The sequence below is a fragment of the Trichosurus vulpecula genome, chromosome 3, assembly GCF_011100635.1.
Source record: "Trichosurus vulpecula isolate mTriVul1 chromosome 3, mTriVul1.pri, whole genome shotgun sequence".
Lineage (NCBI taxonomy): Eukaryota > Metazoa > Chordata > Mammalia > Diprotodontia > Phalangeridae > Trichosurus > Trichosurus vulpecula.
In genome coordinates, this window is record NC_050575.1 from 198,995,921 (window position 1) to 199,020,081 (window position 24,161).

At 44.3% G+C, this 24,161-nt stretch overlaps 1 protein-coding gene across 1 annotated transcript; it reads right to left on the minus strand.

Annotated features, from left to right (window-relative positions):
- Positions 1 to 18,693: 18,693 nt before the first annotated feature.
- On the minus strand, positions 18,694 to 21,114 carry CEBPB (CCAAT enhancer binding protein beta). The gene has a single exon (XM_036752786.1). The coding sequence runs from the start codon at positions 20,750 to 20,752 to the stop codon at positions 19,661 to 19,663; it is 1,092 nt and encodes a 363-aa protein (XP_036608681.1). The 5' UTR covers positions 20,753 to 21,114; the 3' UTR covers positions 18,694 to 19,660.
- Positions 21,115 to 24,161: the final 3,047 nt, after the last annotated feature.

Genomic DNA, 24,161 nt, shown 5'->3' on the forward strand with positions numbered 1-24,161 from the left:
CAAAATCATTTCAGCAGGGAAGGCACTAGCTAGCCCCTGGGGGTATCAGGATAGGCCTACTGTGGGAGGTGGCACTTTCTTGAAGGGAAAGAGAGATTTCATGAGAAGATGAGGAGAGAGTGCATTCCAGATGTGCGGGACAGTCTGGTCAAAAGTGTGCATTCCCTAGTACAAATGGGAAAAGAACGCACATACATGAAAATATTTATAGCAGCTCTTTTTGTGGTGGCAAAAAACTGGAAACTGAAGGGATGCCCATCAATTGGGGAATGGCTGAACAAGCTGTGGACTACTATTGTGCTATAAGAAATGACGAGCAGGCAGACTTCAGAAAAATCTTATGAACTGATGCCGAGTGAGGAGAGCGGACGCAGGAGAACATTGTACACAGTTACAGGCACATTGTGCAATGACTAACTTTGATAAATTTGGCTCTTCTCAGCAATGCAAGGTTCTAAGACAACTCCAAAATGTTCGCAATAGAAAATGCCATCCACATCCAGAGAAAGAATTATAGAGTCTGAATGCAGCTCAAAGTATACTATTTGCTCTCTCTCTTTGTTTTGTTTTGTTTCTTCTTTCTCATGGTTCATTCCATTGGTTATAATTCTTCTTTACAACATGACTAATGTGAAAATATGTTTAATGTGAATGTATATGTAGCGCCTATATCAGATTGCACGCCACCTTGGGGAGAGGGGAAGGGAGAGAGGGGGAGAAAATTTGGAACTCAAAAACTTGTGCAACTGAATGTTGTAAACTAAAAATAAATTTAAAAATTTTTAAATGAGAAAAAAAAGTGTGCATTCCCTTCTCATCTGGATTTTAATAATATTACCTTCTTTTCCTCCAAGGTTTAGATCAAGAGCCACCTCCTCTGTGAAGCTTTTGCTGCTCCTTCCTCCTGTTAGTCCTCTTCCTTTCCTCAATTTATCTTGTTTTATAAGGATTTGTGTACATGTCGTACCTGCCTGGGAGAACGTAAGTTCCTTGAACTTAAGGACTCATGTTTCACTTTTGTCTTTGCATCCTCAATGGTTAGCACAGTTTCTAGCACCCAGGGCGTGCTTAATAAATGTTTACTGAATCAAATTTAAAAGAATCAAACCCTTGAGTAGCCAACAAATTCCATATTCCCCAACCCTCCTTATTATTCAGGGTTAGAGTCCACAGTGTTCACAGCGACAGGGGCAGAGAGCCAAGTACCCCCAAATATTTGCAGAATAGGTCATTATCACTGGGGAAATAGGTGAAAGCCTGAGGGGGAGGGCAACAGGAACACCTGTCCTCCACTGGATCCAAGCTGGCTTCCTGGAAGGGGAGGCAGGCACAAACCTCTGCCAAGTTTGGAAGGAAAAGCAGGGAAAAGGTTGGCAAAAGAGCTATGGAAAAGTGATTCCAGGCCTCAGGGAGGATGTGTGTAGGGGAGAGGTGGGAGGTGGGGGAGAAAAGAGCAAAGGGGAGCCGGAGCTAAGAACAAAACAGGCTCTCGGAGAACCAAAGAAGCTCAGAGATCCCTTCTCAGGTTGTCTTGCCCTCTGCTCCAATCCCACCCCAACCCACTTGGAGCAGGCCAAGCTCAGTGCTGGAAAAAGCCCCAGCAGATGGGCAGAGCTGAGATTTCGCCATCCTGGAGGAACCCCTGAGGGGGCCAACTGGGAGGGGAGCTGTGTACCGTCTTTAATATCTCCTCCCCCAACCAGAAGAGCAAGACTCTGGCCAGGGAAGCCTTGTGAATGAGCCTCTGTAATGTGCCACCCCTGTAGGTTCTGAGTAAAAGAGTTATAGAGATCTCAGGGCAGCAGGCCTTAGCTAGGGGTTCTTAACCTGGTGTCGGGGAACTTCGGATTTGTTATACATATAATACACACACACATGCGCACACACACACACATACACATATAACATCATATATACATTTAAATATAATACATATAAATTTATACCTATAACTTATATAATGTAAACATATTATCTATATAAACTGTAACTTATATATTTATATATCCTTTATATAAATTTAAATATCTTACACATAAATATATATTCAAGTATACCACATATATTTAAATATAATACATATACATATATTTAAACATATTATATATTTTAAGTATTTCAATATAATTGACTTCCTTAGTAAGTCTTTGTATTTTTTACGCATTTACAAACATTATTCTGAGGAGGGGTTCATAGGCTTCACCAGACTGCCAGAGGGGTCCATGATACAAAAAAAGGTTAAGAATTCCTCCCTGCCTTAGCACTAAGAAGAACCTTAGAACATACAACACAGAATGTCAAAGATGGAAGAAGTTGTAAAACATAGAATACAAAATACTATAATTATATGGGTCCTCAGTGATTGTCCTTCCCAATTCCTCTCTTTAATGTTTGAATCCTTAGTGTTACAGATAAGGACCTGAGACTTATGACAGGGAATTTGCCTTGACCAGCGTCACACAGTAAGTTAATGGCAACGCTGGGATGAGAGGCTAGTTTCCTGCTGAGCGCTCTCTCCTCTACCCTATGCTGCTGCTTACCTGGATTCTAATCCACCACAGAAACAAATCATGTAAGAGAAGGATAGCTACTCTCTTCCTCCCTCTTGCTTAAACTCCTGAACTTATGTCATAGAAACATATGATTTAAAACTGGAAGGTAAGTTCAAGATCATTTAATCCAAATCCCGCCTTTTACAGATGACATCCAGTGAAAGGAAAGGACTTGCCCACACATGTAGCAGAGGCAATATTTGAACTCAGGTCTTATGATTCCAAATTTGACCAATTCAGGCTCACTAGCAGAGGCTAATCTGATTTAGGAAAGAAGGGGAAAAAATTAGGAAAAACAATATTGTTGTCTTTTTTCTTAAGAAATATTATTTGATTAGTTTCAAACACTTCCAGCAACTGGGTCACCAGAATATTGCCAAGAGCAGGCCCCTTTGTGGGTAGATGAAATGGTGAGTAGAGTTCCAGAAGCTCAGAGGTGGGAGGGACCTCGGAGGTCATCTAGTTCCTCACTATTCACTACACAAAGTGAGTTGTTGCTATTATTAAAGCAGTGTGGTGTAATAGCAAGTAGGGTTGACATTTGACCTCTCACATTCACCATGGGGAATTTACTTAACCTCTCTGAGTTATAGTCTCTTCTTTCACAAAATGGGCAAAAAAATACCTGTAGTACCTGGCTTACAGGGTTGTTGTGAGGATTGGCTGACCTCCTAAATGCAAAGTGCTTTATGAACCTTAAAGTTGTGTATAAAGTCAGCTACGGTGATTACAAACATTCGCAAACATGTTTTCATAAGCAACTAATACAATCCTATTTGCCATTTTAGAAAGAGCCCTTATCTAATTCATACTTCTCTGGTTCACATTTGGTGATGTTTCCATCTGGTTTAATCGTATTCCTTTAGCCTGTGACTTCTTCCATTCCTCTGTTTATGTGAATCTCTCTCTCTCTCTCTGTCTCTCTCTCTCTTCTGTGTGTGTGTGTGTGTGTGTGTGTGTGTCTTTCTCTCTGTCTGTCTCTGCCTCTCTCTTCTGTCTGTCTGTCTGTGTCTCTCTCTGTCTCTGTCTGTCTCTCTGTTTCTCTCCCTCCTTCCCCAATGGGAAGAGTCCTGTACTTGGAGCCAGAGAACCTAAGTTGAATCTCTGCCACTGATCATCTGTATTGTCTTAGCCAAGTCACTTCCCTTTTTCTGAGTCTGTTTCCTCATCTGTAGAAAGAGAAGGTTGGATTCTGTGATCTCTAGGTTCCTTCCAGTTCTAAACCCTATGATCCCAGCTAGTTTTAGCACTCAGGTTTTGTGTAGCCTCATACACTCAGCACAATATGTGGCACATAGTGCTTAACAAATGCTTATTGACTGACTGATTGACTAAACTCTAGCTTCCTTATCTGTAAGATGGGGATAGTAATGACAAAAATAACTCATCCATAGCACATTAAGATTTACAAAGCGCTTCCCTCACCTACTCCACCCCCTTCCACTACATGAGGTAGGCATTGCAAGTATTATTACCCCTCCATTTTTACAAATGGGGAATTTGATGTTTAGAGAAGTTAACAGACTTGGCCACTGTCTCACAGCCAGTAAGTGCTAGAACTAAGATTTTAATTCAAGTCTTCAGACTTGTGCTTCTTTGACTACCTATTACTGTACCATCCCCCTCACTGGGATGTGGGGAGGAAATAAAGAATTTTTATCATAATCAATCATGAGAAAGGCAGGGGTGGGATGGATTTCCAGCCCTGCTCAGGGGCACCTGGAGCTACAAAAGCCCCCACCTCTAAAATTTCACTTTCCCACCCCTCTTGCCAGAGATACTGTGGGGAAAGCCCTTTATAAACCTGAAGCGCTATGGAAATTAAAGCTGTTTCAATTGTTATTAATTTTTCCTTTGTGACCTGGTTTTGCCTTCATAAACTTGTTGTGGGGGAAGAACACAAGGTGGGATTTGTGGGGCCTGCACAATCATGGGTCAGCCCAGAGGTGGACATTTGGTCCAGGCCCCCAAGGAGCTTACCCTCTGGTTGGGGAAAAAAGATCACATGACCGCAGGAGCAATGGAGTGGACAGGATGCTAAACTTTGAGATGAGACAAGAAGAGCTGGGTCTGAATTCCTCTTCTGTCATTTACTGTTGGACCCATGGGCAGGCACTGTTCTCTGAGTTTTAGTCTCCATCTGTAAAATGGAGGGGGGTGGGGGTTAGGGAGAAAAGGGAATAAGTATTTATACAGCTCATGCTATATGCTCAATTTTATAAATATTCTCCCATTTGATCCTTACAGCAACTCTGGGAGGTAGGTGCTATTATCATCATCCCCATTTGATACATGAGAAAACTGAGGCAAACAGCAGTTAAGTCACTTGCCCAGGGTCACACAGCTACTAGGTATCTAAAGCCAGATTTGAACTCAAGTCTAGCTCACTCCAGGCTCCAGGGTCTATCCACTGTGCCAACTAGCTGCCTTCTGGCACTGCCTACCAAGGGGTGGGCCTCCAAGGAGATAACTGTGAAACTCAAATGAGATCACAGTTGTAAAGCGCTTTGCAAACCTTAAAACAATGCTATATACATGACAATCACCAACGGTAACTGTACTGGAGCCAGATCAGACTGGCTCTCCAAGAGCTGATTGTTAAATTTTCAGTGTAAGCATTTACTCCTCAGAAAGCCACAAATTAAGACTTGATTTATTGTTTTGTTGATTGTCTAGACTTAAGAAAGTGCTGGAGAAAATGTTAGTCATGCAAATTAAACTTAGAAGTGTCACATACACTTTGGGGATGGGGTGGAGGGGTCCTTGTGGAACACTTACCAACCTACACCCGGGCAGCATGATCAATTTATATCAATCTTTTTCAGAAGAATGGTTGAGGCCTAGAAAGAAGTGACTTGCCCAAAGTCATATAAGCAAGTAGCTGTATTCATGAAGAGTTAAGTCTTGCTCTAAGAAAACAGGAGGATTTCAGGACACTGCATGAGCTCAAATAAGCATCAGGTGTGGGAATGGGGAGAGGTGCAACAAGATGATCTCAAAGCCCTTTCATGGAACCAATTCAGGAAGCCTTCTCTTGCCCCCCAGCTAGGGGAGAGGGAAGACCTAGTAGAAGGGTGAGGTACAATGGAATGAATCCTGGACTAGGAGCCAGAAGAACTGGATCTGACTTACTAGCCATGTTACCTTGGGTAAGTTATTTAACCTCCCCAAGTCTCAATTTCCTCACTTGTAAAATGGGATAGTAATACTTGAACTTCCTACCTTACAGAGTTGTGAGGAAATATCAGACATTGTTATAATTGAATGCGCCTGGAAAATCCTGTCCCGGCTGTGGGTGGATTCATTGAATGTCAGAGCTGGAAGTGTCCCTAGAGACCTTCTAGTCCATTCGCCTCATTTTATGGAGATATTAAGGACCAGAAAGAGTAACTTACCTGAACTCACACAGAGAATTAGTGATAGAACTGAGGTTTCCTGATCGTCAGACCCAGGCTCTTCTCATTAGGGAAGCCCCTCTGTTCACCCTGCCCCCATCCAGCTGTCCTGCCAAAGCTAAGTGCTGCCCTCTGTGTGTCTCCAGAAGGCTTCAGTGACCCTGTGACCCAGCTATAAAAATCAAGTCATCAGGCTTGGTCCTCAAAGTCTTCATGACTCCAGAAATCCCAGCTGACTAGAACTGTGGAGTCAGGCTGTTCACATCATCCTTTAATTTCTATCCCTACAGAACTGGCTAGGAAGGTCACAGGGTGTATCTGGAGAAAGGTAGGGGTATGGGGCTACTTGGCAAAGGGAAGGGAATAAGCATTCTCACTGGTCCACTGTGGCTGCACCTTCTGGTGCCTAGGGACAAGATCCTGGAAAGGCCCAGGTGCCCCGGCTATGTGAAACACAGGCTCCTTAGGAAGGACCCCAGATCACATATGGACCTATATGGACCTTTCTCTCCCTCAGCTTGGGCCAAGCACACAGTATTCTATTCACAATTCCAAATATACAACATCTCTCATCTCTCATTTACACAGGCTATCCCTCAAACCTAAATTCACTCTCTCTTCAACTCCCACTTTCAAAGTCTGTCAGGGCTCAGCTTGAGTACTACCTCCTACGTAAGGCTTTTCCTGATCACCCCAACTGTGAGTGCTCCCCCCAAAAATACTTCATATGTATTTTGTATTTATTTATCTATGGCCATGTTTTTCCCCTTAAATAGAGTGTAAGTACATTAAAGGCAGGGGATAGACACACGCATATTTATGTACGTATGTGTGTATGTATATATATATATATATATATATGTATTTTTATACATACACATGTCACATATATATAAACACACACATACACATATATATTTGTCTTTGTATCTCTAGTGCCTAACATAGTACCTGGCACCTGGCGCTTAATAATCACTTACTGATAGATCAAATATTGATTCGTTCAATGGACAAACTTATCAAATATTGGATCCAAATGGCTTTTGTCATTCCTAGTGAATGATATCGCATCATCTGCTCCATTTATGACTCCCATTATAGGTTTTACAACTGCTTCATAGACAGGGCTATAGGAGTATCAGAGCTAGAAGACACCTTAGAGATTATCTCACCAAAACCCTGATTTTACAAGCAAAGAAACTGAGGTCGGTCCAGAGAGAGTAGCCGACTTGCCCAAATTTGTCCAACCTAGTAAATGAAAGAGCTAAGACTGGAATGTAGGTCAGAATGCAGGGCTTAGCTGGACCTAATAGATTTTCTCCTTCATCTGGAAGGGTAGAAAGTTCAGGAGAGCCTGGAAGACTGGACATTGGGAGGTAGAACTGGTCATTGACATAGAGGAATGAGGGCCTCAGGTATGTTTCTGCAGGCAAGGAAGAAAACCAGTGAAGTAGAAAAGCTTAGCCCACAGCTGTTTCCAGAAAGTGTATGCTTTTATGGAAAACAGGGAAGCCTCCAGGACACCTGCCCAAGGGAGAATGAGATGGCCAGGGTAAGAACTAAAATGGGCTCAGCAGAGGCCTCACTGTAAGGCAGCAGGGAATCAAGACCAGAAGGACCCACAGACAGAGTAGACAAATGGTAAGACAGGAGAGGCAATGCATAATCTCATTTCTAGATCCAGAACCTCAGAGCTGGAAGGGCGTTTAGTTTAATTTACCTGAACCGAAATAAACACCTTTGCAACATCGTTTAAAAATGAATCCAGAATCACAGGATTTGAGAGTTGGAAGACATGTAAACTTCTATTTGGCCTGATCCACACACTAAAAAATCCACACTATAATATTTTCAACAAATCACTATCCTAGCTCTGCTTGAAAAACTCCAAGAGGCGTATGGTGGTGAGCCTACCACCGCTTAAGAAAGTCCATTCCACTTTGGCACAGTTGTAATTATTAAGAAGTTTTTCTGGACATCAAGCCTAAAATTGCCTGTTTGGAATTTCCACTCATCATGCCTGGTTCTGCCCCTTGGGGCAAAACAGAACAAGTCTAATCCTTCTCTCACATGACAGCTTCAAATACTTGAAGACAGCTATCGTGTCTTTTCCCCCACCCCCATTCATATTTTCTCCAGGCCAACCAGTTTCTTCAACCAAACCTCACATGTCATGGATGCAAGATCCTTCACCATGCTGGCTGTCCTTCTCTGGAGGCTTTCCAATTTATCAATGTCCTTCTTAAACTGTGGTGTCCAGGACTGAACACAAGACTCCAAAGTTCTGATGAGTTCAGAGTATGGAGGACTATCACCTCTCCGTTCCTGAAAGCTATACCCCTCTGAATGCAGTCCTAAATCATGTTAGCTGATATTTTTGGGGCTGCCACATCACAATGCTGACCTGTGATCCACTAAAATCCCCAGACTTTGGTTTTGTTCGTTTGTTTGTTTGAACTATGATCTCTCCATATCTTCTCCACCTTATGTTTGTGAAGTTGACTTTGTATATCTTAATGCAAGGCTTTATATTTATCCCTATTAAATTTCATCTTATTAAACTGATGCTCTAGCCTATAAAAGTCCTTTGAGATTCGGACTCTGTCGTCCAGCATGTGACCGGTATTTCCCAGCTTTGTGTCATCTTTGAATTTGATGAGCATACTATCTATGCCTTTATCCAAGTCATTGATGAAAATGTTAGGCAGTACAAGGCAAATCATAGATCCCTGGGGCGCTCCTCTGGAGATCTCCTGCCATGCTGACACTGAACTATCAACAAATACTCTAAATCTGGCCATCCAACTAATTTTGAATCCATCTGATCATGTTATCCATACAATCCATATCTTTCCACCATCTCCACAAGAATATTACGAAAAACTGATTGAGGTTTTGCTAAAATCTCAGTAAATTATATCTATAGAATTCCCCTTATCTATTAGTCTAGTAGTCCTAGCAAAAAAAGAAAATGAGGTTAGTGTGGAATGACCAGCTCTTGATGAAGCCATGCTGGCTCTTTGTAATTTCCCCTTCCCTTTCTAGATGTTCACCCAAAATTTTTTAGTTATATATTCTAGAATTTTCCAAGGAATTAGTGTCAAGCTCCCTGGCCTATAGTTTGCATATTCTGCCCTTTTTCCTTTAATGAAAATGGGGACATTGGCCCTTCTCCAATCTTGTGGTACCTCTCCTATTGATCCATGCACAATCTTTCAATTGTCACTGACTGTGGCTCAGCAGGCATACCTTCTGGGTCAGTGACTTGAAATCAAGTAGCCAGACAAATATGAATTACCACAAATGTTAGTTACACTTACAGATCAGGATGGAAACAGAAATCCTTGTGGAAGACTGAAGACGGTAGCTCACGGAAGCGGCCTGTTGTCGTGGAAAGAGCATCAGCCATGAAGTCAGAGGTTCTGGATTCAAAACTAAATTTTGCTGGTTACTTGCCATCTGATTTAAGACAAGGCACAATCTTTCTGAGCCTCAGTTTCTTCATCTGCAAAGTGAGAGCTACCAGATGATCCTTAAGAGTTTTTTCCCAGCTCTAAGCCCTTTGAAACTCATTCATGCTAAAATATCAATGAGTAATAAATAATATATAATATATAAATATAAATAAAATAAATATAAAATAATATAATATAAAGATATAATAACATAAATAATATATAAGATATAAAAAATCAATGAGATAACACCAGGAAAATAACATATACAATAACAAAAACACTGTGAAAACAACCAACTTTGAAAGGCTTAAGAACTCTGACCAAAAAGGATCAACCATGATTTCACAGGACTGATAATGAAGTAAACATGCTACCCATCTCCTGACAGAGAGTGATGGTTGGACATGGCCAACCTGGGAATTTGTTTTGCTTGACTGTGCATATTGGTTACAAGTGTATTGTTTTTCTTTCTTTTTTTCAGTGGGGGGGAGGAGAAGGAAAGTTGATTTTTGTTAACTGAAAAAGTAATTAATTAATTAATTAATAGAAAAATGAATGACTTAACAAATAAGTGAGAAATTATTTTCTGAGAGCAGGTTTGGGGGTAAAGAATGTAGACAAACTAAAAAGAGAGGCAGGGGCCTTAGTGAACAGGAAGCAGAAAGGGAGGTAGTCTGGAAGCCCCCCAAACCAGTTGAAATTCTCCATGATTTTGTCAAGGGCCAATTCTGCTTGGAAGTGAGTTCTACAGGGAGTTAGTTGTCCTCACAGAAACCTTGGCCTTCTTCCAGGGCCTCATCTATCTTCTCTTATGGTCACGCCAGTAAATAGAAATATTTTTCTCCCAACACAGAGGGTAGGCATGTGTTGCAAACCCTTGCAAAGGAAAATATAGCTCCAACTGGCCCCCTTGAGAAAAATTTGGAAGTCTTCAGTTTGTTGGCCCTATCAGACAATTAATTTTCATCCCTTTTAGTCCACAATGCCTTGCTTCCAAGGAGTTCACACTTCATGGTCCCATTTACCTCCCTAATTTGGGTCATTAGAAAATTGACTGAGGCTGAAAAGAGAATCTGTTTCCTTATTTGCACAACCAAGATAAGAGCTCTCCACGTGTGCAAAGCCTCAGAGCAAAAACGAAACACTTTCTCTGCAACAATCATGTATGGTTGGTGGGACAAGTTTTATTCTCCCCATTTTATAGATAAGGAGACTGAGACTCAGCTAATGTGGCTTCCCTAAAGTGAGTAAGCCACAGAGCTAGGGTTTAGGCTCAGATGTCACCATGTTCTGCCCACATTTTTTCCACTATATCACAAATATAATTTAATATAATCGAAATTATCCATTTTACACCTAACTTTGTTCTCTATCTCTTATTTACTGGTAAATTGTCCTCCTATCCATAAATTCAATAAGTAATATGTTCCATATTCTTCTAATTTTCTTGAAGAATTGATAAATATATGTATAGAATAATTTATATATTATATATATGTATATATATAGAAACCTATTTGTGTCTAATGGTAGCCACCTATGAGGGATGTGGAAGAAAAAAGGAAAAAAAGAAATTTATATGATAACTTTATAATATATTTAAAAGGAATAGTACATTGTACATAATAGATTTGCAGTTTCATGTGAAAGTCTTTTTTTATTATGCTGTGTTATGGAAATGCTTGTTTTATTCCATAAATTAAAAATATAACAATAAATGTTTAAAAAATAAAGATAGGATTAGAACCCAGGTCTCAAGGTTTTGTCTCAGTGCACCTGATGATATTGAAGACATGAAGTAAATTGAAGGAGACTACTTTAGTAAGATGTAGTGAACTGAGCAGGACTCTTGGATAGAAAACATTTTAGTGTCATAGTCAGAAAAAGAACGAGGCCAACACCAGTCTCTCTCTTCTCTCCCTTTGCAATTCTAGTGTGTAAACCACAGGTCTGCCAATTGATTCTATCTTGTCTGGGACTGTTCCCCAATTTTCCTGTGTGTGTGAATCTCATCTTCCCAGGCAGAGTGTATGCACTTAGAGGGCTGGGGCTGGGCCTTCACATTTCTCTCAACTTCTGCAGCACTTACCACAGGCCTAGGCACAAAGGAAAGTCTCAGCAGAATCATAGAAATTCAGAGCTACAGATTTCACATTCAGTGCTCAGTGATTTCATCTCACAAATGAGCGAGTTGAGCTACATATCTAAGACCCCTTTTACGTCTAGAATTCTGGATTCTGTCCTAAGAGCTCTCCCAGTTCTGACATTCTATGTTCCAAGATCCTTTCGGGCTCTGTTATTTTATTTCCTAAGGGCCTTTTTAGACCTGGCCTTAAAATACAGAATATCAGAGCTGAAAGAAGTTTTAGAACATGGACTATTAAAGCTGAAAGGAGATCTTTAAAATACCGCCCCCCAAGGAGGTTTCTTTTCAAAAGTCCTACCCAGCTAACAGAAGACCCCCCCTTTTTGGCCTCAGCCAATTTTTTAATTGTCAGAATTGGAAGGGACCTTAGAACATAGAATGTCATAACTAATGGCTCTTGGGGACAGGCAGAGGGAGTGATAACTAGCATAACTATGGTGATGTAAGAAACAGAAAATATTAATAAAAACTTTAAAAGAAAAAACAAAAGAGAAAGGCTTAGGACACTTGTTAAGCAACGACTTTCTCTTGAGACATACTTGGAAGAATATCTCTTACAATTTAATAAAATTATTACATTCAGGAAGGGGGTGAAAGAATGTTATAGCTAGAAAGGACTTTAGTCAGTCAACAAACATTTATTAAACACCTACTGTGTGCCATATACTAAGTACTGGGGAGATAAAGAAAGACAAAGTCAGTCCCTACTCTCAAGGAGCTCACTGTGTAATGGAGAGACAAAAATCAAACAATCATGTACAAACAAGCTGTATACAGGATAAATTGGAAATAATCAAGAGAAGGAAGCCATTCGCATTAAGAGGGATCAGGAAAGGCTTCCTGTAGAAGGTGGGATTTCAGTTGAGACTTGAAAGAAGCCAGGAAAGCCAGGAAGAGAGATTGAAAGGGGAAGTATTGTAAGGCACAGGGGCAGCCAATGAAAATGCCCAGAATCTGGGAACAACAAGGGTCACCAGATCAAGGAGTATGTGGGTGAAAGGTGGAGAGTAAAGGGTAAGAAGACTGAAAAAGTGGGGGACAGGGTAAGTTATGAAGGGCTTTGAATTCAAAACAGAGGATTTTCTATTCAATCCTGGAGGTGACCAGGAGCCACTGTACTTAGAATATTCAGAATTATAAAAGAATCTGGAACCCATTTAGTCCAAACCCTTCATTTTATAGAAGGAAAGTAACTTGCCCAAGTTCACACAAGTTCCTGGCAAAACTGGAAGTAGGACTCAGTTTCTCTGACTCCCAGTTCAGGGCTTTTTCCCCTACACAAAGCTGACTCCAATATTTGCTACTGGATTCATCACAGGAGCTCCTTTAGATAGTTGCTAGCTGTTCTCAGAATGAGATAAAGGCCATTTCAATGGCCTGCTTTTTAAAGTAACAATGAATTAGTCAGATGTGGTGGTACACTTGTAAAACCTGCTGTGAGGGAAACTCACAGTGGAAGAGTAACAGAAGTCAGGAGCTGTGCAGTAAGTTAGTCAATCAGGGGGCTGCTCTAAGTTCAGCACCAATATGGTGGCTGTCTACTGAGGGCTCAGGTTGGAAACAGAGCAGGTCCACCTGTATTCTGTGCCTATTAGCAGAGGATTGGGCATGTGAGAGAGAGAGAGAGAAAGAAAGAAAGAAAGAAAGAAAGAAAGAAAGAAAGAAAGAAATAAAGAAAGAAAGAAAGAAAGAAAGAAAGAAAGAAAGAAAAGAGAGAGAGAGAAGAGAGAGAGAGAAGAAAGAAAGAAAGAAAGAAAAAAGAAGAAAGAAAGAAAAGAAAGAAAGAAAGAAAAAGAAAGAAGAAGAAAGAAGAAAGAAGAGAAAAAGGAAGGAAGGGAGAAAGGAAGAAAAAAGAAAGGAAGGAAGAAAGAAGGAAAGGAAGGAAGAAAGAAAGGAAGAGAAAAAGGAAGGAAGGAAGAAAGAGAGAAAGAGAGAGAGAAAGAAAAAAAGAGAGAAAGAAAGAAAGAGAAAGAAAGAGAAAGAGAGAAAGAAAGAGAGAAAGAAAGAGAAAGAGGGAAAGAGAGAGAGAGAAGGAGAGGAGAGAGAGAGAGGAGAGAGAGAGAGAGAAGGAAGAAAGAAAGAAAGAAAGAAAGAGACAAAGAGACTAAGAGAGGAAGGGAGGGAGGAAAGAAAGGAAAGGAGGAAGGGAGGAAAGGAAAGGAGGAAGGGAGGAAAGGAAAGAAGGAAGGGAGGAAGGAAGGAAGGAAGAGAATACAGGAAGGAAGAAAGAAAGAAGGGAAGGGAAGGGAAGGGAAGGGAAGGGAAGGGAAGGGAAAAGAAATTATGAAATGCATCCAGAAATGGGAAATTTGTGAAGGAGCTTGTAACTCTGGTACCTAGCTTTATATAATAAATGTGTTCCTGAAAAGCTACATGTAAGTCAATTCCTATTTTAAGAACCCTAGGAGAGCTTGCTATTTATAGGAATTCTACAGTGAATCCTCTTCTATTCAGCAAATAAATCACCCCTCAGTTTATCATCTTTGTAAATCTAGATTTTTACATGTGTACATATGTGCTTAAAATAGGTCCACCTCCATTCTCTATTTAGAAATTGGCTCATAGAATGTCAGAGCTGAGAGGGAACTTAGAACATAGAACATCAAATGTCAGAGCTAGAAAGGAAAGAGTTGTCACTTGGAGGAGGGATTAGACTTTTTTTCCCCTCTGTCTCAGAGGGCAGAGCTAGAAGCAATGTGTGGGAGTTGTAAAGGCAGATTTAGGCCCTGATAGAAGGAAAAATTTCCTAACATTTAGAGCTGTCCAAGAGCAGAACTGGCTGCCTTGAGGGGCACATAAGCAAGGCTGGATGACCACTTTCTAGGGAGGATATAGAGAGAATGCTTGGTCAGGAGAAGTCGGGCTCTGAGACTATGATTCCATGAAATGGTAGAATATGCCAAAGAACCTTAGAACATAAAATAACATAGCTTGAAGGGATCCCAGAATACAGAATGTCAGAAGTTCAAAGGCCCTTAGGATATAGGATGTAGAATGTCAGAGTGAGAAGGAATCTTAAGAGATCTAATTCAACTCCTTAGTTTAATAGATAAAGGCACTGAGGATTACGCTGTTACAACATACTGGAAGACTGACTTTTGAGGGAATCAGTAGAACTGGAGCATTGGTCTTGAACTTGTAAAATGGCGATAAATGTGATGCCCAGAATCCCAAGGGAATTAGCCCAAATATCCTAGTGAGGCATAGAGGTAATGCAGGGTATAGAACAATGAGCCTGGTGTCAGAAAGATCTGGGTTCAAATCCAGCTCAGACACTTAATTGCTATATGACCCTAGGCAAGTCACTTAACCTCTGTTTGCCTCAGTTTTCCCATCTCTAAAAAGGGGATTAATAATAGTGTCTACCTCCCAGGATTTATAAGGATGAAATGAGATAATAATTATAAAGACTTTAGCACAGTGCCAGGCACATAACAAGGGCTATATAAATGTTAGGTAGTAGTAGTAGTAGTAGTAGTGCCTGAGTAGTATAGGAAGTCAGTTTGTGTTTACTAGCACTAGCAGAGAACACTAGTTTCTTTTTGAACAAGATGTATTTTGCCAGTGGCCTGGGAGCATGGGTTTCTGGAATCTCTTATAGAGTCAGATATTTGGACCATGGCATCTTATCAAACCATCTCTATGAACATTCACTATCACTTAATGAGCTTATGTCTGACTAACAATAGTGTGTCTAAAAGACACAACCAAACCGGGTGTACCCTGACATCTGGGACACAGGATATTCTAAGAGGCAGCATAAACTAATAGAGAGAAGGATGGAAGGGAAATCATGAGACCTGGGTTCTAGCGTGAGTTTTAGTAAACAGTGAATGACTATACAACTTAAGAAGTTATTTTCCTGAACTAAATGATTCCTAATGTTCCTTCTAGATATAACACAGTGTGTGAAACAGTTAAAAAAAAAAAAAAAGCTTTGGACTAGGAATCAGGAGACCGAGGTTCAAGTCTCGATTATTCTACTAACAGTAGCCTGATCTGTAAAATGAGAGGGTTGTGCATGTTCTCTAATGCTCCTTCCAACTTTCAAACTCTATCTATGAACCTAGGGACTTATCTCACTCCCTCTGAACCTCACTTTCTTCATCTGTAAAATGGGGCAACAAGACTTTCAACTGTACTTTTAAACAACTACAATTTGAATTAAACTTCAAACTTACAAAGTTATTATAAGGAAAGAACTCTGTAAACCAGAGAGTGCCATAGAAATGAAAGCTATAATTCTACGAAGTGATGATTGTTGAAGCCACTTCCCATTCTAAGACCTGTGATTTTCTGGTTTCTGTGCTAGTACCTCCTACAGTGACTGGTACGTAAGAAGGTGCTCAGTAAACGCTTATCAATTGACAGCATTCTCTGCTGCTCTGCAAATGCTAGGCCTAGAAAGAAAGAATTAACAGACTGGAGATACAGGCCACGTGTGCAAGTTTGAAGCCTGCAACTATTCAGGGGACAGAAAGGAAGGGAAAACATTTCAATACACTGTGGCAAGTTTTAGCGGGAGCACTCGGTAATTTTGCTGTTAGCTTGCAGAGTGAGGCAACAGGGGCCTCGGGAGGCATGAGCAGAGAATTACTGGAAGTTCTCCAGAGCTAGAGCTGGCTGATAGCTCAGGAGGTCCAAGGTGAAGAAGCCTTAGAATCATGTGGTATCAGAGGGGCCCATATTGATGATCTAGCAGCCCAAACTCAAATAGAAATGGACACCACTAATCCATACATAAGGATCCCTTGTGGGCTGCATATCAACTTAGTTTAAAATGTAATACCACCTATGTTTTGTTGTATTTTTATTTATTTTGTTAAATATTTCCCAATTATATCTCAACCTGGTTCTGGACCTAATTGGGAATGTCATAAGTTCTGTGAGGCCCTACCTTTTAACACCTTTGATCTAGACCAACCCCTCTCATTTTCAGAAGAGGAAACTAAGTCCAAGAGAGGGGGAGAGAGTTGCCTAAAGTCACACGGCTAACAAGCAACAGAGACAACATCTAAATTAGGATCTTAGGACTTCAAGTCCAATGCCACCATCGTTACAGGGGGAGCCCTGATTAGCCATGAGTGTATCTTGGAAGATTGGCTTTGAATGAAAAGCACTATAGCTCCGGTAAGAGTGAGGGCAGAACACATTTCTGTCTTCAAACATTGCTGGCTCCTTTGAACCAGCCCAGTTCCTTCTTTGGCTTTCTAAGCAGCTACCAATAAACTGCCACCAACTTGCTATCTGACTGTGTAGCCAAGGCACTCTGAGGTGCCTGGATCACAAAATGTCAGATGGTGCCGGAAGAGTCCTTAGAGTTCATCTAGTCCAAGGATTCTTAATCTGGGGTCTGTGAAACTGTTTAGTTTTTTTTTTTAATATTTTGATAGCTATATTTCAAGATAACTGGCTTCCTTTAAAATCCTTTGTATTTAATTTTATATATTTAAAAATTATTCAGAGAAGGGAACCATAGAATTCACCAGACTGCCCAAAGGGTCTGTTACCAAAAAAAAAAATTTTAAAGAACCCCTAATCTAGCCCAACCCTCTATCTTACAAATGAGGAAACTGAGGCCCCAAGATGGAAGGTGATTTGTTCAATATCACCCAATAAGTAGCAGAGCTGAGATCTGAATCCAGTTCCAAACTGAATCCAAATCCAACTCCAAATTTCTATCAGAATGAGGCTATCTCAGTTTTCTCCTTTATAGAATGAGAGGGTTGGGCTAGGTGACCTCAATTAGAGTCTTTTCAACTCTAATATGTTATGTCCTATGTTCCAAGGCCCCTTCCAGCTCTCTAACATTCTGTAAGCCTATTATAACAGGTGTCACCCACACCCATAGATTACGTAGTAAACTTTGGATCTCCCAGTGCCTAAAGGAGACAAGCCCGAATTTAGACATGGGGAGACAAAATACAAAGAGTCTTTCAAAAGCCTCATTTTCCTTCTGGGTGCTTCAGTCCTGGATTGGGCCTTTAAAAAGGAGTAGGAAAAAGGGAGGAGAGAGGAGGTAACTGGGATGGGGAAGGTAAACCATGGGCTATTCTAGCAAACGACTGCTATTTCTTCCTCCCACCTACCCTACTTTGTAGCTGGCCTAGGCTTCCTGGTCCCACAAAGTAAACACATTTTCACACCAATGCCATAAACAAGCAACTTCACTAATTTCTCAGACCGTCCCCTCCTCCAACACACAGGCAATCTTAAAGTAGCATTAAACTAGGAACCAAGGACCTGGATTCTAGTGGCTCAGCCACTGGTGCAGTGTGACCTTGGTAATCACTTTTCTCTGGGCCTTAGTTGGATAAGGAAGGGGGCAGACCCCCTTCCCCCAAAATGACATTGGATTAGATGGATGATCGATCAGGTTCCTGCCAGCTCTAATGTATGTGATTCTCTGAAATCCTTTTTAAAAGTTTGTTCCCCACTTTCGGGCACAGCTCTAGCTCAGTATGTCAGAACACTCAGCCCAGGGCAAAACTTGCTGCTTCCCCTCCCCCTCTCGGCTCTGGCCCTTCTGGTCGAAAGAGTTTAGCGTCAGCCCTGTGATTCAGCAAAGAAAACCAAGCTGCCACTTTTCTCTCTCCCCAGTCTCCTTTCGAGTCGGCGATGGGATAGGAATCTCGGTCAATTGCCCTTTACCCACAAGCTCCTTACTTATCCCCCCATTCTGTGGCTGGAGGAGCAAACACAGTCTCGTCTTGTGATTGGACCACAGGTTAGATAGCACCGCCCCTTTCCAGCCTCCCCACCCCTCCACCATCCCATCCCCCATTCTCTCTCTCTGTCGCTCTCTCCTTCTACACCTCCTTCCCCAACAAATCCCCCCAGAATGAGGAAGCTCTGAGGACGAAGGCACCCCCTGCAGAGGAGGGGACCTTCTCTCCCAAGACCAATTCCACACAGCCCCGTGGGTCACCCAGGCTCCTACCATAATTCTGCTGAGTCATTCAAAGCCCAGCCTCTAGCTAGCTGCTTGCTCTGTCCTTGAAAACAGCTGCCTCCAATCACTTCCTCGAGACCTATCTCAAAGTCCCCTAAACCCAAAGGCCTTAAAGGGAGGGGGAGGAATGAGGTGAGGGAGACTTTCAAGAAAAAAAATTCAAAAAAGCAAACCACTGCCCCCCCAAGGATCTTTTACTAGACGCAAAAGTTTATTAAAATTGTTCATTATTAATGCTTCAAATGCAGAGATCCCAAAATATACAGATGCCTCTTTCCTTATAGAAATAGATTATTCTTTATAATAAAAAAACGTAGGAACATCTTTAACAGATTACTCAATCCATGACTGACAGTTACACGTGGTTACATCAGTTGTGTACACAGTCGTTCCCAGCCATGTTTAACGATTGCATCACTCACTTTCTGTTTGTCTGCCCGCCGCCCCCCTTCTTCGCTCAACTATATGTGTGTGTATATATATACATATGTTGTATATATACATATATGTATATATATATACATGTGTATATATACATATACATAATTTCTGGTTTTTTAAATAACACTATGCCATAAATTCGCAGAGATCCCCGATCTGAACATTTGGTTGGTGGGAAAAAATATATATATATATATAAAATAATAAAATTACCAACAAGAAAGCCAATTCGTCAACCAGACAAGGTGCAGAAGTTTTGCAAACGTCGTCGGGGGTTGACGGGAAAAGGAATATGTGAAGGCTCTGACAAGGGGGTTGTTTGGGTGACGGTGAGTCAAGGCGGGGAGTGGGGGCGGGGAGGACTGGGGTACAGCGGGGGTCGGTGGTGCCACCGCCGCCGGCCCTCGCGCAAACAAGAATCCAAAACAACCCCCGGCAGCCCGTCTCGAAAACAACCTACCATTCTCCTCTCCCCACACAAACACCCAACAAATCTTCGAGTCTCTGCCCTTTCTCTCCCTTCTGATAGGTCTGTCCCACTCGGGACTAGAAGCAAACAGCCCTGAGGCTAGCAGTCTCCAGATGTGGCGGTCAGCGGTGGCCAGATACGATCGCCCCAAGTTCCCCCCGGCCAAGTGTCCTAGAGGGGAGCGGGCCGTTTGGGCGAGAGGCCTCCCCGCGGTGGCGGCGGCTGGGGCCCCCTGAGGGCCGCTGGGCTAACAGTGTCCAGAGGAGGCCAGCAAGGGCTCGGGCAGCTGTTTAAACAAGTTCCTAAGTGTGCTCAGCTCTCGGGACAACTGCTCTACCTTCTTCTGCAGTCGCTCGTTCTCCGCAGTCAGCTCCAGCACTTTGTGCTGCGTTTCCAAGTTGCGCATCTTGGCTTTGTCGCGGCTCTTACGCACGGCGATGTTGTTGCGCTCCCGGCGGATCTTGTACTCGTCGCTGTGCTTGTCCACGCTCTTCTTGGCCTTGCTTTTGGCCGGCAGCGGGGTCGGGCCGCCCGGGTAGCAGCCTCCGGCCTTGCCCTCCGTCGGGTTCGGGGTACCGGGGGGACTAGAGGAAGACGACGTGGATAGGTTGCCGCTACTGCCGCTCGGTACTGACTGGTAGCCCAGGTAGGAGCGCATGGCATAGGGCGAGCCGGCGGACATGCCCCCGCCCGGCCCCGTCGCCGAGTCCTCTTTTCTTTTGCAAGACACCGAGTCCGCCACCGGTTCGAAACCGGGTTCGGCCTTGAGCTCTCCTGCCCCCGGCGGTGGCAGTGGCGGCGGCGGCTGAAGTGGGGTGAAGCAGCCCGGAGGGTGCAAGCTGCCTTTGCTCGCGCCCTGCTGAGCGAGCCGGCCCAAGCTCAGGTAGCTGTAGTCTGGGCCTGGCGGCTTCTTGCAGACGGAGCCGCTGCCTTTGGCGTAGTCGTCCGCGAAGAGGTCAGAAAGGAAATCGTGGTGGTGGGGGGGATGAGGAGGGTGCGCGTGGGGGTGGCCGGAGGAGGCGGGAGCGGAGGAGGCGGAGGCGGCGGAGGAGGCGGGAGGAGCCGGCTCGAAGTTCCCCCCCGCTGCTGGGGGAGGTGGTGGCGGCGGCTGCTGAGGCTGCTGGGCGCCCAGCGGATCCAGGTAGGGACTGAAGTCTATGGCTCTTTCGTGGTCGCCGATGCTGAGCTCGCTCATAGAACGGCCCCCGGGCCGGGGCGGGTGCAGCTTGAAAGGAGCTAAACAGTCCGCCTCGTAGTAGAAGTTCGCCACTTCCATGGATTTAAAGGCCGGAGGCTGCAAAGGGAGGCATGTTGGGTCCCAGGACACCAGGCGTTGCATGAAAGCAAAGGGGGAGAGAGGAAGGGGGAGGGGGAGGGAGAAAGGGGGGGGAGGGAGAAGGGAGCAGGCTGGGGCAGGGGGCTTGGCTTGATGATTTTCGCGGCCCCCCTCTGCCCCGGCCGCTGCAATCCTCCGGCACAGAGACGGAGGCTGCTTTCAGGCTTAAGCTGAGCCAGGCGTTCTGGGATCCCCAGGGGCTCTGCTGTCACTGCTGCCGGGGTCCGGAACACCGTGCTGCGGTGGGCTTCTGCGGCGCTCAGCACTGCTGCTGCGGCTGCTGTAGCTGCTTTGGCCGCTGCTACCGTGGCTGTGGCTGTGGCTGCTCCGGACCATCTGGTCCCTCCGGGTCCCGTGCGCGGCTGTGACTTGCTAAAGTTTCTCGCTCGCCGGTTATTTATAAAGGCGGCCCTTAGCAACGCTGCGTCACGTCTGGCAGCCTGCCCCAAGCCGCGCATGCCGGGCCGCCGCTTCCCCTGCTCCCCCTGCAGCCGCCAGCACCACCAAAAGCTCCCCGCGATCCTAGCGCCACGAACTGGCCCCGCGACCCAAGGAAGGGAACAAAGCCAGAGATGCGCCTTTCGGGGGTCCTGCCGTGGGGCGATCCCGTGCGCCCCAGCTCCTATCCCAAGGGAGAGGCTGGGGGAGGTGCGGCCCCGCCCCCTTCCAGAGAACCCACACACACTCTCTCTCTCTCACACACACACACACATACAAATACACGCCACCATTCCTCATTCGCCTAGATCTAAGCCCCATGGAGATCTTACCTCCAACCCCAGCTCTCCCTCCCGAATTCCCGAGGATTTCCGAGTGTCCCACTCCTCCGAGGGTCTTTGCTGGCGACCCTGCCTCTCTTTCTCTCTCCACAGGTTTGCACTCCCCGCCTCGCCCTGCCCCACCCACCGCCCCCTGCCTGAGGGAGGGTGGGCGAGCGGCGGCTCTGGGGCTGAGATCCGGGCCAGTGAAACCAGTTTCCCACCGCCGCAATCTGGCCCTGCCTCCGGAGCTTCTCCATCCCACCCGAGGCACCTCTGGTTCTGTGCAGTGCTTTGTCCCCACCTCCCGTTGCACCTGCAGCTCCGGGCCCTTGGTCCCCTCCCTCGAAGCTGTCGATGCTCTCTCTCTCTCTCTCCCTCCCTCCCTCTCTCCCTCTCCCTCTCTCTCTCTCCCTCTCCCTTTCTCTCTTTCTTCCCCTCTCCTTCTCCTTCTCCCTCTCCCTCTCTCCACCTCCACCTCACCTTCTGGCTGGAGCCCCCAGGACTGGGAAGGCCAGTCTGGGGAGCCGAAAACTAGAGGGGATATTTTTGGGAGTAGGTTGTAGAGACATCCATAAGTGGGAGCTTATGTGCAAGTCCGGTCCACTGCTCCCACTTGGGGTCTGAGGGTGCTCTATATGTACTGGCCATCCCCAAGAGTGGTGGTCTCCCACCAGGAGCGAGCCTCGGTAGTTAGCCTTTGGACTGGGGTCTCCTATGCAAGGTGAATAATCTGAGAATGATTGAAGATCTGGATTCAAGTTCTGACCACCACTCAACCAGCGAGTCAGAGGATTTTAAGATTAAGAGCTGGAAAGGACATTATAGGTCATTTAGCTCAGCTTCCTCATTTTACAGAGAAGAAAACTGAGACTTATGGGGCTTGAATTCAGATATTCTGGCTCCAAACCCAATGATCTTTCCACTCTGCCACAGTAACTTCCAGATCCTCAGTTTCTTCAACTGTAAAATGAGAGACTTGTACTAGCTGTCCTAAAGTCCTTTCCAGGTCCAAAGTAATATTATTCCTCCACCTACACATGCTCCCCCTTACACCTAGCCTGGCCTGCCTACCTGGGGGGAAGTGAACACAGGGTAAGAAAGATTTGTTTCTGAGGCAGGTTAACTTGGAAGGTCTCAGCACTTCCCAGGGGAGAGGAGAGATCAGAGGCTACCAAAGAGCAATAGAGAAAAAGCCATGACTCCCCTAAAGGGGAAGAAGACCCCCTGATTCTATTCACCTGCCATTTAATGCCTTCCTTCTTAAATCTGAGGAGTTCAAGAAATTCTTTGACTTACTTCACCCCTGTTTCTTCTAAGGCCTCTACAAAGCCCCTCTTGAAAATAGAAATGGTACCCATTATCACCTGGCCTCGTACCCCACAGAACTCCCAGGTAACTAGAAAGAACCAAGCAGCTTTCCTCTCCTTATCCCTCTTCTAAGCTGGGACAGAAGTGAAATTCCCCACTGCCCAGAACCCATCTTGGTTCAATGACTTGGGCACTGGAAAAGAGTAGACGGTCCCAAAGGAGACTTTGACACACCACTCTGGTTTAATTTCTTTCATCTTAGACTATTCTCTACTTGGAAAGAAGACCTTTTCTGGAAGCCCCTGCTAAATGACCTACCATTCAGAGTATGTGACAGGCCTGCATGGGGGAGGCTGGTCTCCTTTGCTACTTAAGAATATGAAGGTAGCATAGTGGGGAGAAGGTGAAGAAGAGGAACAACACAGATTGGACTGGAAGTCAGAAGATCCAGGTTCTGGTCAACTGTGCCAGTAACGTTCACCATATGACCCTGAGTAAGTCACTTCTCTCTGAACTTCAGTTTTCTTTTCTACAAAATGGGATTGTGGGGACACTTCCAAATATTCTTCCGGTTCTAACATCATAGATTCTATAGTTCCTTATAGCTTTTATGTTCTTAGGGCCCTTCTAGATGACATACTATGGTTCTGCAGATGGTTTCCTGCCTAGTTTATTTCCCTTGTTGTAATTGTCCTTGAGACACCAGTGAATTCTGGTTAGCTGGCAAAGCTATAACTTCATGATAGCCCTCAAATTGTTCATGTTTTGGACAGCTCCCTCCATCAGCCTAGGACTAAGCTGTCCAATGTGTCTTCTGCCCCACTCCTAAAACCCTACCACAAACCCTGCCCCCCAAACATTCACATGCATACATTCATACAAGCTTATTTGTTGGTGACCCCTGACCCAACACCCTCAGGCCCTCGCCCCTGCAAGGAGTTGCTCAAGCCCTGGCTTATCTGCTCCTTCAGTGATCTTTGCCCTGTAAGTGCTGGTGGAAAAATGACATCTCAGGAGCCTGGGGACAGATCAACTGGATGAGCTTGAAAAATTTTCAGGGCTTCTCCACAGCCTTGAGAGAGGTTGGGAGGCCAGAGGGCAGAACCATCCCTGGAGTTCCACAAATGGAACAATTGCACCTGACCCAGGCAAGAGGCTGAGGCTTAAAAAAAAAAACAACACAACAAAACAAGAAACTGTTATACAAAAAAAAAAAAAAGTGTCATATAGTGGAGAGATCTCTGGAGTCAGCATCAGAAAGCCCGGATTTGAGTCCTTGCTCTGCCACTTACTAGCTGTATGACATTGGCCAAGTCATTGGTGTGATCATCTGTATTGTTGGA